Genomic DNA, 15,172 nt, shown 5'->3' on the forward strand with positions numbered 1-15,172 from the left:
TTTTTGGTAAAGTTAGTTCGAATCAGTGGATTATTTATATGAGGAGCCAAATTCACACAACTGAACTTCATCTATGATTCGACCCCATAATCAGTTACTTGCTATGGTTCTGGTTAGCTTATAGTTGTTTAATCTATGGGTTATGCTATAGTTTTTTGTGCCATAGATTTTGTATCATTGGTTCATTTCAGTTCATTTGGTTATTGTGTCGTCTATGGTTATTGTTGATGTTCTGTTGTGATTTCTGTTTTATTAATAATTAATAATTTACAGAAAAACTATTAATTGTAAAATGCATATTTTTGAGTAATAATGCGAAAGTATAGGACATTATGCCTTTTCCTAACATCTGTAGTGAGTTTATCATTGTTACTAGTGTATAGAAATGAATACAATCGTCTGCATTATGTATTAGAAGTTTTTGACTTTTTCGGCCAACCCTGCAACTTTTCAGAACTTTTTAAAAACGATTTTATTCATCAATACAAAGATTGGGGACCAATTCCAACTTGGCAGCAAAATGAGGACATGTACACATATTCTGCGTTTTTAATAAATAACTCTCAGGTTAAAGTAATTGCTTTGCAATCTACCAAAAAGGAAGTTGCTAGAGTTTGTTACCTATGGTTTGAAGACCGTGAAACACCTGTAGTTGGAGAATTTAAATCTTTTTTAATAGAAGGAAATGCAGCCTATCGACAGTGGATATATTACTATTACTGCTCACTTTCAACAAACAAATCAACCCCATATGCTGTTTCATTTGTTATCAAAAAAAGAAATAAGACATTTGAACATATGAAAAAAATAATGATAACTTCTAATATAAAGTCAAAGGATCTTTTTAATATTACTATTTGTGTTTCACCAACGCTGTTTTCTAAAAAATTACTTTTAGAGTTTATTAGTTTTCATGAACTCATTGGAATTGAAAATTTCATTTTTTATTTACATGATATACCATATAATGTATCAAAATTAGTATCAATGCTGTCCCCCAAGTTAGGTATTCAAAGCACTTTTTACATTTGGAATTATCCTAAACTCGAAAGCAATCTTTCAAGATTAATTGTTGAAAAAGAGTGTTTATTACGTACCTTTGGCAAGACAGTAAATACAATAACACTGGAAATTGACGAATACATTATTCCATTCTACTCACACTCTTTAAGCAGGATGCTTTCGGAATACAATCTGAAACGGAAGAATGGAAGACTTAGTTTTCCTTTACAAAAATTTTGCCTGGAAAATGAAAATCCTCATCAACCTATTGCACTTCAAAATTTCAATGCTGTTGTTGATAACAGTACAATTGTTCGTTACATGTATAAAAGCATTGATAACGATTCTACATTAATTACCCAAATGATTGAAGACACTGCTTCAATTCATAAGTATATTAAATGTACTCAAACACCAATAAAAGTTCATGAAGACAGAAGTATTACAAGATTTAGAAAAGATTTTGTTCGTTCAACATTAGTACAGTTGTTGATACATGACAATATAAAATAATAAATATGATCTGCTTTGTTGTAATAAATGTAATAAAGTGTAATAATTCATTATTTTGTACATAATAAACGCATTTAAAAAGTACTCGTCTTCTATTTTATTGTAAAACAGTTTTATACCAATTTCTTTATAAAAATAAACATGTTTTTTATTTCTTTCCACTTATAAGAACAAATACGAGAAACTTATAAAAAGGTGTTTTTTTGTTTGTTATTATTTTATCGACTGAAGAGGACTTTAATTGGTCCTAAAATGGTTTAATGTAGAAGGGTTTACATGCGAGGAGTTTTAGTTGCTAGGTCCTTCTTGGAGAGAATCGAACAGTTCTCAATCGTGCGGACTTCCCCCTTCTATGTAGACAAAGAAAAAGCACATTGAGTTCTTTTTTTAAAATTAGCGCTGTTAATTTATATCAATGGAAAATTAATAGATGTTTTTATTTAGGAAGCAAGGAACCAAAAATACAAACATTTATCTCCATCAAAAAAACAAATTTTTTACGTGTTTAATACATTAGAGACCACACTACTTCGGAATTGCTGTAAAATAAGCATACATTTTTATTTTTTCTATTTAAAGTATTTTGGTTAATTTATATCTATGGTAGTGTCAATTTTTCACCAATAGGAAGGTTTGAAAATTCGATTTTAAACGGTCGCACATATCTAGTAAACGGTTAATATGTATGTTTTTTGAGTGATGTTATCTAATTTATTAATTGAAATTAACATTCAAAGTTAAATTAATCTAGCGAAAATGGAAAACAATGGTTGGGAGAGCGTATTGATAGAATGGGTTTGTTTGCTTTTATGTGATTAGTTAAATGTTTAATTAAATGTTTACAGGTGAATTGCCTGCAACTATCTAATACTATAAAAGAATTAAATGAATTGAAAAATGGAGATTTTTTTTCACGTTTGCTAGCAGTCATGTAAGTATTANATTGAAAACAGCACACTTGTTTAGTTTTTATTAATATTAATGTAATAATGGAACTCCTTTCCTCCACATTGGCAAGCATCTGTAAGGAATATTTAACTATAATTGATAATAAACTTTACTACTTTTTCTTACAATTTAGGGACTTGCTTAATATCCATTGGGAATGTTATAACTGCACCCTTTCGGATTTCTTTTCTTTTTGATCTTTGCATCCATTGCTTTGTAGGTTTAAATAATCTTTCTGGGTCTCTTGGGGCAGATATTTTACCTCTTATTAGACCAATAGTAGATTTTGCTTGTTTCGTTCTTTTCTTCTTCATTTTCTCAATAAATTCATCGTCTTTACTTTGAAATAATTTAATGGCTTTTAAAGCTTCTGTAGACCTTAAAATAAGTAGGCGGTACAACAGTTATGTAATTATATATGATGCATGTTTCATATCCTGACAATTATGTAACCAAAATTCTTCAGAAGGTCGATTGTCAGTTAATAATTTGAAGTTATTTTGCAAACTTTATTTTTGCTTTGCATAAAATGCATATGTATTAACACCGTCGACTACGTATATATTTAGAAGAACCCGTAATGGACACACAATTTATTAGTAAAGTTACGTAAAGTTAGTTCTAATCAGCGGATTATTTTGAAATTACCGATCAAAATTCCTGCTAGCCGGAGCTTCCCGGAATGGGTCGAATGCTTCCGAGGATGTCAATCGTCATAGATAAGTTCTTTAATCTATGGTTAAGTCAATCGTTTGAAATTTGTATTTATAAAATATATAANAAAAGAATTAAATGAATTGAAAAATGGAGATTTTTTTTCACGTTTGCTAGCAGTCATGTAAGTATTAGCCTCTCCTATTTACGTAGGTTAATATCATGTTTATATTTTGTAGAACCCAAGACAAAAATTTAAATGATGTTGACATTTTAACGACAATATTTAAAACCCTTAAAAAGGAGTATCCCCACTGTCAGTTTGATAATGAGAAAACAGTACATATACAAGACCTGACAAACAATGATATTATTATAATCTCTTCTTTACTTATGCATTATTCCTGTGTTTTTGAACACAGGGATGTTCTTACTTCACCATTATGTCAAAGATTGTCTCATCATACTCAACTTTGTATAAGAATGTTTTTAGAGAAAATTCAAAATGATGTTACAAAGGACATACTTTTTGAAACAATCAAGAATTGTACTTTTGTTAATGAATTTAAAAAAAAGTTACAAAGTTCTCAATGGATGTCAGGTGGAGACTCGCCGCTTAGTAGCAGAAGCCCTTTACAGGAATTGCTTTACACACCAGGATATAAGAAGGCATACATTCAAGAACGAGAACGTGAAATAAATAAGCTAAGGCAAGAATTAGAAGTCGAACGATATGAAAAATTAGATATTCAGGAAGAATTAAAGCAACAACAGGAGCATAATGAAAAAATTGGTAAGCTTTTAATTATAATTATTGTTTATTATTGCTATTATCTATTTGATTTTGTATTAAAACTTTAAGAAATTAATGTTATCAAACTGTAGGGAAAGAATTGTCTGAAAAATTAGCAGAAATAAAAAAATTGCGATCGGAATTAGTAGCCAGTCAGTATGCTTCTCCCTTTAAGAGCGACGATCAGTTTTCTCAAGATTTGCAGCGACGTTTGAAAGGTGAAATAAAAAATTTAGAACGATATGTGTTACAACTTGAATCAGAAATTGAGAAACTTCAAAACGAACGATCTTCTCTAAATGAAAATGTAAACAATATTATTTATCAAAATCTTTATAATTATTAATTTATATTTTTTCTAGCTTGTAANCCACCCCACTTAAAGTCTTCTTACATGTGTTACAACTTGAATCAGAAATTGAGAAACTTCAAAACGAACGATCTTCTCTAAATGAAAATGTAAACAATATTATTTATCAAAATCTTTATAATTATTAATTTATATTTTTTCTAGCTTGTAAAAGTGGAAAGGGAATACAATGCTATTCAAGATAAGTGTTTGTACAGTGAACATAAGTACGACATTTTATTAGAAAAATACGAAATACAAAGATGTGAATTGCAAAATTTACATCAACACTGTAATGAACTAACTACTTTATTGGACGAATTAAAGAATTCAAAGTCAAACGACAGTTACATAGAAGTGGAGTCTATCAATTGCGATTTCCAAAAACGAAAATCAATTCAGTCAACTTCTTGTGAAGATTTGGCCCATGCTGTTGTAGAAGTACAACTGCGGGAATCACTGAAAGAAAATAATGACTTAAAAAGTATTTTGAAAGCTACTCAAGAAATGAACAATACACTACAAGGCAACATTGATATTGGAAATAAGAAATTGCAGGAGTTGAATAAACAATGTGAAGATCTTCAAGTGGAATGCCAAGAACTAAAAAATAAGGTCTATTATTGAAATAAACATTTATTTCATAAACTAATTTTTAATTACAAACATTTGCAGGTATCTATTCTTCATGAAACACAGTTAGCACTTGAAGAAACCAAGACTGAACTTGCCCAATTGACTCAAACTATTAAGAAGCTGGATACAGAAAAAAATACTCTTAATCTACAAATTGATTCTATGGAAGATCAGTTAAATTTAACAAAAAATCTTCTATCTGAATCTGAAAGTGAAAAAGAAACTCTTAATACCAACATTAAACTGCTACACGAAAAAATTATTGTACTTGATAAACGTTTATATGAAAAGGACATTGCTTGTGATGCTTTTGAAAGGCAAAGCAAAGAACTTCAAAAGGATTTGGAGACTTCTATGGAAAAGTTCAATGCCACACATCTCGAATTAGAAAAGTTAACAGATAAATTTAATTTTTTGGACCAAGGAATGGAAGCTAGTTTACAAAAGTTGGAGTCGCTAGTTTATGAAGAGAAGAAAAATGAATTTGATTATCAGCATAAAAAAGGCGTTTTCGATTGCATTTTAAGTCAAATAGAGCTCGATAAAGTAAGGGATATTAACGATAAAAAAAATCTACGTGAAAAAATAGTACAATTGGAGGAACTTGTCTCCTATTTACAAGATGAAATTAAAAAAATAAATGACGAAAAAGTAACAACGGTACAAGAGAAAATACTGTTAGCTGATAATTTACTGTTGCTGGAGAAGAAAGTTGGTGAAATGCAGATAATAATAGAGCAATATGAGAGTAAAATAGACAACTTCAATAATCGTATTTCTGGAATGAGTGCAACGATTGAAGAATTAGAAATGTTAAAAATCGTGGTAAAAGAAAAAGAAATAGCTATTGAGACCAGCCAATCCAAAGTAAATGTGATTGAAAATGAGTTGCTATCTGTAAGAGAAGAAGTAACACAACATAAGCAAATTAACGATGAATTACGTTTATCAAAAGAAAAGTTGATAGCAAAAGTAAATGAATTAAACGAAGAACTTTCTCAAATACAAAATTCATATGTAGAATGCAATCAGTCAAAAAATAATCTTGAAAGGAAATTACAATTATTAGAGGAAGAAAAAACTCAATTGAGTAATCAGTTAAGCAGTATAAATAACGAACTAGCTTTCTCACGAAATAATGAAGTTATGCTTCAAAATGAGATAGAAAATAATAAAAAAATAATAAATGAGTTACAAGAAAAGATCACGCAATCGAAATTTGAATTGGCTCAGTATGAAATAGTTGAATTAGAGCTGAAAAGAACAATAAACGATGTAAAAAGTGACAAAGAACAACTACAACAAGAGCTTGCTAAAAAAACTGAAATAGCATTTGAAATCCAAAATACTCTTTCAGACTGTCATAAAAAAGAAATCACTCTTAAAACAAACTTAGAAGAGGCACTGCGACAAATTGAATTTAGTAAAATTACAGAAGAAAATTTACACAAAGAAATTGTTGAAAAGGAAAAAAAATATTTAAAAGAAATTGGACAACTGCAAGAACAAATACAAAGTTACAAATGTCAAGTATCACAACTTGAAGAAAAATTGAACGATTCCGTCAAAAATGCGTCTCAAATGTCATTAGAATTAGAAAATACTGAGCAGCATAAGGCAAAATTAGAAGAAGAATTGGATTCCGCAAGACAGGAATTTGAAAGAAAAGTCAGCTTGTTGAACACCACCATAGCTAAGTTAGAAGAAAATGTTAATATATTTTCCAATAAAAAGGAAGAATTACAAGAAATCTTGAATAAAAGGACTCATATATGTCAAAACTTAGAAATAGATAATCAAGGCTTATTAATAAAGCAAAAAGAAATGGAACAGGAAATAAAAGGTTTATCAGAATCTTTGAAAAGCAAGGAGAAAGAATGCGTTGAACTTGCTTCTACTATTTCAGATTTAAGCCTTGAAAAAGACAAAGCAAATTCTGAATTGGAAACAAAAATCGATTCTATAAAAGATATGGAAGCAAAAGTACAAAGTCAAGAATATGCTATTTATCACTTGAATCAGTTGATTCAGGCTGAGACCTCAAGAGTAGAAAAGTACGACATTAAAATAAAAGAACTTGTAAAAGAAATAGAGATTATTACAAATCTGAAAGTTCTTACAGAAGAAAAATATGTGGATTTAGAAAGAAACAGTTCTACTGCTATTAAAGAACTTGTTACTACAACAGAACAACTGCGAAATACATTAGCAGAACATACAGATTTTCAAAATAAAACCACACATGAAATAGAGGTTCTGAAAAAGGAGTTACAAGAGAAATGCGAACAGTATGAAGATTTAGTTTCAGAACGATCTAATTTGGTCACTCAACATGATGGAGACATTGAGCGATTAAATAAGGAAATTTTCAAATTGAAAACTGAAACTGAAAAATTATCTCACCGTGAATTTCAGTACCTCGATGAACTTAGAAATCTTAAAGATGAACTTCATGAAATTATAACAAAATACTCCGAAACTCTTGAGAGTATTCAAGATATTAAAATGGAGAATGAGGTGCAAGTTAATTCTTTAACAGAAAATTTACATACTGTAATTTCAAGATACAATGATTTAGAAGAAATGCATAAAGAAAAGCTAAAAGAATATCAACTCTTTCAAGAAACGTACAGTAGTTTAAAGAAGGATCACGAAGAACTGTTAAATAAATTTTCTGAACACGATGTCTTACATAAGCAACAACTTGAAAGAGAAATGTCTTTACTCAATACAAGATTGGAAACATCGAATATTAGAGAAAAAAAACTTGAAGATCAGTTATCACAAGTTGTCGATGACCTTAATAAAATGAACGCATCAAACAAGGAACTTTTATATGCTAATAAAAAAGCGTTGAGTGACTTAGATCACTCAAAGGTCGAAAATTCGGACATGATAGAAAAATTAAATAAATTACAAGAAGTTCACGAAAATCTTGAAATGGATTTTGTTAATCTAAAGAACGTACACGAACTTTACGTTAAAGAAACTAATAAAACTGCACAGCAATTACATAATCAGTATACGCAAAAAATAGAGGAGTTGCTGAAAGAAAAGGAAGACTTAAAAGCAGTTGTTGCTGAAACTAAAGTTAAAATTAATGTTTTATTACTAGAAAAGGAGCAAATTGAGAAAAATTATCACAATCAACTTCAAGAAAAGAACAACGCAATAAATAAACTTCACATTGAAAACGAGAGTCTAAAACAAAATGTTATGAAAATTACTGAAGAAACCCATTTATTTGAGAAAAGGCTTCAAATTGAAGAAGAACAATATAACATGTTAAAAATAAAAAGTGAAGAAAATTTGCAACAAGCAAAAGAAAGGATCATAAAATTAGAAGATGATATTAGAAAATTAAAGTGTGCTAACAGTATTTTAGAAACAGGTCAACAACAGTTACAAAAGGAAATTGAAACATTAACGAATAAAATTGTCATCTTAGAAGAATCAAAATTAAGCGATAGTGAAAAGTATAAACAAGATATTCATATGAAGAATAAAGAAATCGCTGGTATCTCAAAAACGGTCGAAGATTTGCAGTGGAGACTACATCAGAAAGATCAAACTATAAACGAACTGCAGAAAAAATATGATGATGTCTGCAAAGCTTCTGAAGATGATCTAATGAAAATTAAAATATTATTTGAAAATGAAAAGACAGCATGCTCATCAGTTAAGTCAGAATTAGAAACTAAAATTTTGGAGCTAGCAAAGGAGCAAATACAACTGTATGAGTTATTACAAAAGCAATACGAACTTTTGAAGATAAATTTTACAGAAAAACAGCAAACTACTGAAAAACTAAAACGGTTAATTGATAAATATTCTGCCAGCGACGTACGAAATAATTCTGTCTTGAAATGCGAGATCAAAACTCAGGAAACTACCGATGTTTCAAACATTGTCCAAAACATCGAAGCAGACATTGAAGTTTTGGAGTTGTTAAATAAAAAAAAACTTGAAAATTTTGCCGCGTTAAAGGATATGTGTTCAAAGCTTGGGAAGTTAAAGAAAATGAGAAGTGATCTACTCCAGGCTCATGCAAATCAGTTAAAAGAGACAGAAGATAATCTTTTTGAGGTACATGAAAAAACCGTGAAGGCTACATCCGAATTTTGTCAAATTATTTTCTCAGAAGAAAATAGCATTTTTGATCAAGGGCAAGTGTTAAAAAAGTTGGAAATGCTTTTAAACGGGGAAAGAAAATCAAAAGAAATCCTGGAGTTAAATTTAATGGATTTAACAAATGAAAAATTTAAAGTTTCTCAAATTCAAGCGGCTCTTAAATCCAGTGTTGAAAAAATGATTTCTTATATGAGCAATAATCAGTGTCAAATTTATACTCTTCCAAGTGGATTTACGATAGATACTAGTTCTCTTGAAGGCCTTTCATATTGCATTAAAGAAGTTGAAAACACAATTATTTCTGTTATCAATGAAAAACGAGAAATTATAGAAAAACAAAAGGAATTAGAGAACGAAAATAAAAATAATAAAGTCCAGCTTGATACATTGATTGAACAAAGTAGTCAGTTGAATAAAGAGAAAGAAAAATTGGTAAATGATTACAATTCTCTTTTAAATGAGTATCAAAAATTGAAAAAAGAACTGACAACATTCGATGGTTTATCTGAAAATTTACAGAGATTGAAGACAGATTACGAAGATCAGACTAAAATCAAAGAGACTTTAACTCTACAAAATTGCGAATTAGGGGAACACCTGAAAGAACTTGAGAATCGTGAAATTCAATTCAATGAGCTCCACAATAGATTAATAGGATCCTGTAAAGATGTAAGAAGCAGACTAGAAACATTAATAACCGAACGAAATTCTTTAGAAGCACTTTCAACAAATCTTGTAAAAACTTTTAATTCAGTGCAAAACAAACTTTGTTCAGTAACAGACTCTAAATCCTTGCTTGAGCAAAACCAAACATTAGAAATATTAAGCATCGATATAAATAAGCAGCTTGAAAAACTTTCCAAAAATCTTTATAAGATTTCATTAAATGCCGTCCTTAATATTGAAAACGTATTGACTCAAAAAGCACTTAGTTCGCACGCAACTTCCACAAAACCTGAAGTTTTACAGATAGATTTTGAAGAAAAAATTGAAGAGATTAACGATTTAAAAGACCGAGCGAAAGACATTTTAGAGCAATTAAAAACATTCGAGAAAACTGTCGATAGCTTTATCGCTACAAAGTCTTTAAAACTCCAAAAAGAAACGGTTCCTCTACAAAAAAATATTTTAATGAAAGATGAAGAATACAAGAAGAAAAATCTTGCTCTAAAGCAAAAGTTGACTTTGGCAGAGAATGCAAAGGCAAATTTAGAAAAGAAAATTAAACAATTACGTGAAGAAAATAAAAAATTAATAGAAAAAAGTCACCCGGAAAACGAAATCATGTATAAACAATTATTAGAAGAACATAAGAAAACTAAAAGCGAGTATGAGAGAATCCTCCAAGACTGCAACAAGCAATATGAAGCATTATATAAGGAATATGAAAATTACAAACTACACAAAGACGTTAAGTCAGAGCCAATTAACATTAAAACCGAAAATGATGTAGAAATGGAAAGTATACAAGATGCTTACAGTAAACTTTTAAGTGAAAAATATCGTCTTGAAATGGAGAACGAAACGCTTCATTCAATATTGAAAGAGAAGAATTCTCACGTAACCGATGTGGAGTTGTTGAAAGAGAATTATACGAAAATACTGGAAGAGAAAACCAGATTAAAAACCGAGTTGGACACTGTGAAGTATAAACGAACCAGAGACAGAGAAGACTACATGCAAATAATAAACAGAGAACGTGAGAAAGAAGCTCAAAAGATTCAAGAAATTCGAAATAAATACGACGCAAAATTGGACTTAATTAAACAGAGAATGGTAAGAATTCGTTAAACTTTAAACAGCAGTTAAGAATATATAAATTATTAATGTTTGAATATTTCGATTGATATTGATTATTTATAAAAATAGAGCCTAAGTAGGTTTTAAATTTTTTATTTTTAGATTACATTATATAATGATGAACTTGAGAAAGAGATTCAAAAGAAGTTGGAGGAAAAAACAGAAAACGTGAGCACATTACTATTTTTTTTGTGGATGTGACAGATGTTATAAAATATTTGGTTTTTTTTTCTTGAGCAGGAACAATTATCAAATATGGTAAAAAATCTTAGAATAGAATTAGAAAGGGCAAACAAGAAAATAATTGAATTAGAAAACCAGCAGAGGATTGAAAAAGAGAGAGAGTCTCATTTTCGTCATATCGAAAGCGACGTATGTACTAATTCTAGGGAATCATTGCAAGTAGATGGTTTTAGAGAGTCCTTAACACGCTTAAAGAATAATATTAGCGACTACAAACGGGACTTGCAGTTTCAGAATGAAAACGCTACAAGATATAAAGCTCCTTTGGATGATGTTTTTGATGTCCCTGATAGCAAAGCCATTGTCAGGAAAAGAATCACCGAAGAAAAACTTTATTCAACTTTGCCAAAAAATATTGGTATGGATGTCATACAAGAACTGACCATTTCTAGGAAAACATCATTAACTTCTTTGCAACATCATCCTATAGGTATGTACAGTAGGCCTTGGTTATAGCGGTACCCCAGGGATCAGCATTATTTTGACATAATATTCGAGTGTCGTTATTAACGAAAGTTTTCACGGTACTAATTTATATTTTATGGTAATAGCAATAAATACCAACAATGATAATTGGGGATGGGCAACTTTTCATTATACCGACCGAGGTACTGACATTAAAACCGTTTCAAGGATTTGTAGCAATAAAAATATGACGTTATATCCAAATCTGCTGTCGTTATTATTGAAATTTTTAGCCTTGGTTTGAATGGCAAATTTGCTGAACTATCAGACGTTGTAACAGAGTTGTCGTTATAACCGATGTTATAACCAAGTTCCATTATATCAGTGTTTATTGTCAACTTGTGTGCTTTAATTGATAAACCGGCAAAGATTTTTAGTGAATTTAACATGACAATTTTTTAGGACAAAGTTTGGAGATGGAAGATGAAGAATCAGACTTATTTAACAACAAATATTTAACCGATTTGAAAGAAGGAAGGTGCACGCTACCTTCAAATAAGGAATCGAATGTAGAGAGGTTATCACAATTGCAGTGGAGAAATTCTCTTTATCCACCCCACTTAAAGTCTTCTTACCCGGCCGAGACACAATTTAATAGTCCTTCGCAATTTAAAGAGGAAGACATAAAGGTAAACATTCTGCTTTTAATTTTTGAATCAACATTTTAATTGTGCAATTTCAATTTTATTTAAATTAAAAAGATCATAAAACCTTATTTTTTGCATGCATGAACGATTTTATTTTGTCTGTTTTCAGACAGGGGTAGTAGATTTTGATGACAGTATGAGTACTAAACTTTTACCAGGTGAAAAGGTAAGGAAGAAGGATATCGGAACTACATCGTATAAAAAGCCAGGTCCACCTACCCCTAGCAAAAATGGGGGTCGCGTTTCTCTTCAAGGGAATGAAATCCATTCTAAAGATGTCTTAAGAGACCATAACGATAAAACTCCAAAACGTACTACTCCCAGCCGTTTGAGGGCCCTTTTCATGGGACGCAGCTCGATCAGTACCAGAGAGAACTCTGAGGTAGGAAGTGTGGGCGATATTAATAATAGTAAATTGAAGCAATGTGCTTGTGATTGTCATGGTAAATTTTTGTGCACGTCTTTCTTAAAATATGAAAACAAAAGTATGGTTTCACGTTTATGGAATTCTTTGTGGTTCTATTTAAAATATTTCGGACTTTTCTTGTCTTTGCCTGTGATATTATCGTTGCTATTGTATAACTACCTGAATTAAACTTTTTTCGTTTTTGACTAACATTTTCTTTTTTCAATGGTAGGGGTTTTATAATTGATTATAGCTGCTTTCTTTTAATACTAAAACGGTAAAATGGAACCTGTATGGTAATAAGGTAGTACTCCGATGACCGCACGTCCGTTTTTATGTTACGATTGATTTTTCAATCATTTTGCGTTATAGATTTTAGATTTGGAACAATTGTAGAATGAATTATACAGTAGACACTCGATAGTCTGAACAAAAAAATAACAGTTGTTCACATTATCGAACTTTTCACGTTTACGAATGTTATATTTAATAAACATCTATAGTTTACAAAATAAATATACATACATATAAATATAAAGCACTAATACTCATTAAAAGATTGCAATAAATATGTAATATGCGTACATTTTTGCTGTATATGAACAACGTAGATACCACAACTACACAAATATTAACAATGAGCTACATAAAGCAAATACACGAATAAAACAACCTCTCCGGCTAATACGACTGGAGAGTACCAAGGATTTACAACAATGACGCAATAGAAACGGCGTGATATAGAACTTGAAAAAATTCGTTTCTATAACCGAAGGTTTAGTTGTTCATGGTGTACGACGGTTTACAATGGTCACATTATGCGGGCTTTCAGTTATAGGATGTTCACATTATCAAGTGTCTACCGTAACGATCTTTTATTTTAATTGCAGAAGTGTTATAAAAAAATTATTCCTAATATTGTGGGATAAAATAAAATTGTACTATTTTTTTAACGCAGTGAATGAAAATAATTATTATTTTTTGAAATCATTATTTGTTCAGGTACGGAACTTTCGGAACCTTCAGTGCTTTTTTAAAAATATCATTTCATTTACAATTTTCGCTTTTGTTTACAGTATCTACTGTTATTAATATTGTATTGTTATGCTTGAATTAACAACGAAAGACTTCTCAAAATTAATTAACGGTGGGCTTTAAATTCAAATTTTATTCTTTATAGATTTTCTACACTTCCTTTAAGTACTTTTTCTTACTTCCATCTGTTTTAATTAGACTATTAGACTGGATGCTAATGATAATGTCTCCCTATTTTTGGAACAACCTAAACCATGAATGAAACAATCAACAAAACAATTTATGCATATAGTAAGCAGGTACATTATGTTTATAAATTAACACATTAATTCTACAAAAAGGAAACTAACCTAATGTTTAGTAAATAGTTTAAATTAAGTTTTCGAAGTTATAAAAGTGTTCTCGTTTTCAGGTTTTTGAACGATTTAGTTTTGAATGTTGATAATCATGCAGATGATGGGGTCAGTGGGAGCGAGATGGGAGGGTTAGGTGTTTGGTGTTTAGAGTTTGTGTGTATGAGAGACGTGAAGGCGTAGGGGGTGGAGATTATATTTGGAAATGTTGGTAGAGGGGTAGAGATGACCCTATGAAACACTAAAACACTGACAGACAATCGCCTGATCTATTCAATTACCATTTCCATCCTTTTCTATATATAAACATTAATTCACTGTTCTACCAAAACTTCTCCAGTCCCTCTATCACTTTTCTACCATCATTGAAGCGAGGGTCCCATCATCTGCGAAATTACTATAAGTTTTCCTAAGTGTAATTTCTCTTTCAGAACCAGCCAGGAACTCCAAAGAGTAAAAGATTAAGTATATTCCGCAGACCAAGATAGAGTTATGTGTGTTTTTGAATAGTTTAAAAAAATGTATTTGTATATGTGTGCTTATTTAGTTGTACAGTTAATTGTTCGTAAACGTTCTAATATTTATATTAAAAAAGAGAACTTCATTCCATTAAACGTTTCGATTCCTGAAAGTAAATGTTTTATTTTTATAAATCGTATGTGAAAAGGAACTAATAAACTGAAAAAATAGTTAAACGTTGAAATTCTAAACAGAATCGTCGTACAGGAATACTTTCAATATAATTAATAAGTCTTTTTCGCAAAGAATGTTTGAAGCAATTAAGTTTTTGATAAAGCGAAAAACAAAGTAATTATTGAAAGAAGTCTGAAAATATTATGCTGGGATATATGGGTGGGAATCTCTTTTTAATAGCAAAAAATAAAAATTAATTTTGAACATGTGGTTAAAAGTTGAATGCGTAGACAGAACATCGTAGAATATAAAATTAAATATAAAAAAAAAATTCCTATACATATACTTAAATTGGTGAAACATTTTGAAATAAATATCGATTGGTGATTTGGTGCCATGAAACCGTTCGAACCTAAGGCGCCAGGTATGTTTCAAGAGATATAGAGCTAATTTCATGTGTTTTCTTCTGGTTTCTCGCAGTTTAATTAACAAAAAAGACTGTTGTGCGACTTAAATTGAAAGGGGTTGCAAAAATTAATAAATTTCATAAAAATCAGAGTAACC

General features: G+C 30.2%; 2 protein-coding genes across 9 annotated transcripts; both read left to right on the top strand.

The window, feature by feature from the left end:
- The first annotated feature begins 201 nt into the window (after nt 1-201).
- LOC108734113 lies at nt 202-1,577 on the top strand. Its single transcript, XM_018465512.2, has one exon. The coding sequence runs from the start codon at nt 313-315 to the stop codon at nt 1,513-1,515; it is 1,203 nt and encodes a 400-aa protein (XP_018321014.1). The 5' UTR covers nt 202-312; the 3' UTR covers nt 1,516-1,577.
- A 579-nt stretch (nt 1,578-2,156) lies between these two features.
- Nucleotides 2,157-14,596, top strand: LOC108734121 (COP1-interactive protein 1-like). 8 transcript variants are annotated; one of them, XM_025978284.1, is made up of 12 exons: nt 2,157-2,310; nt 2,361-2,446; nt 3,357-3,910; nt 4,003-4,217; nt 4,425-4,874; nt 4,935-10,802; nt 10,929-10,994; nt 11,067-11,499; nt 11,937-12,163; nt 12,291-12,563; nt 13,768-13,921; nt 14,407-14,596. In XM_025978284.1, exons 1-11 carry the CDS (start codon nt 2,272-2,274, stop codon nt 13,882-13,884), a joined length of 8,328 nt encoding a protein of 2,775 aa, XP_025834069.1. In that variant the 5' UTR covers nt 2,157-2,271; the 3' UTR covers nt 13,885-13,921; nt 14,407-14,596. The 8 variants fall into 8 exon arrangements, with proteins under 8 accessions (XP_025834069.1, XP_025834068.1, XP_025834072.1 ...); XM_025978283.1 differs by having other exon boundaries at nt 13,768-13,913; XM_025978287.1 differs by having other exon boundaries at nt 13,821-13,921.
- The last annotated feature ends 576 nt before the right edge of the window (nt 14,597-15,172 follow it).

This window comes from Agrilus planipennis, unplaced genomic scaffold (genome assembly GCF_000699045.2).
Source record: "Agrilus planipennis isolate EAB-ADULT unplaced genomic scaffold, Apla_2.0 scaffold65, whole genome shotgun sequence".
NCBI lineage: Eukaryota > Metazoa > Arthropoda > Insecta > Coleoptera > Buprestidae > Agrilus > Agrilus planipennis.

Excerpts from the sequence above, each read along its gene's own strand:
- LOC108734113 (XM_018465512.2), top strand. The coding sequence starts at position 313 with ATGCGAAAGTATAGGACATTATGCCTTTTCCTAACATCTGTAGTGAGT.
- LOC108734121 (XM_025978281.1), top strand. The coding sequence starts at position 2,272 with ATGGAAAACAATGGTTGGGAGAGCGTATTGATAGAATGG. Across the intron at positions 2,311-2,360 it reads AGAGCGTATTGATAGAATGG|GTGAATTGCCTGCAACTATC; the intron begins GTTTGTTTGCTT and ends AAATGTTTACAG. Across the intron at positions 3,911-4,002 it reads GGAGCATAATGAAAAAATTG|GGAAAGAATTGTCTGAAAAA; the intron begins GTAAGCTTTTAA and ends ATCAAACTGTAG.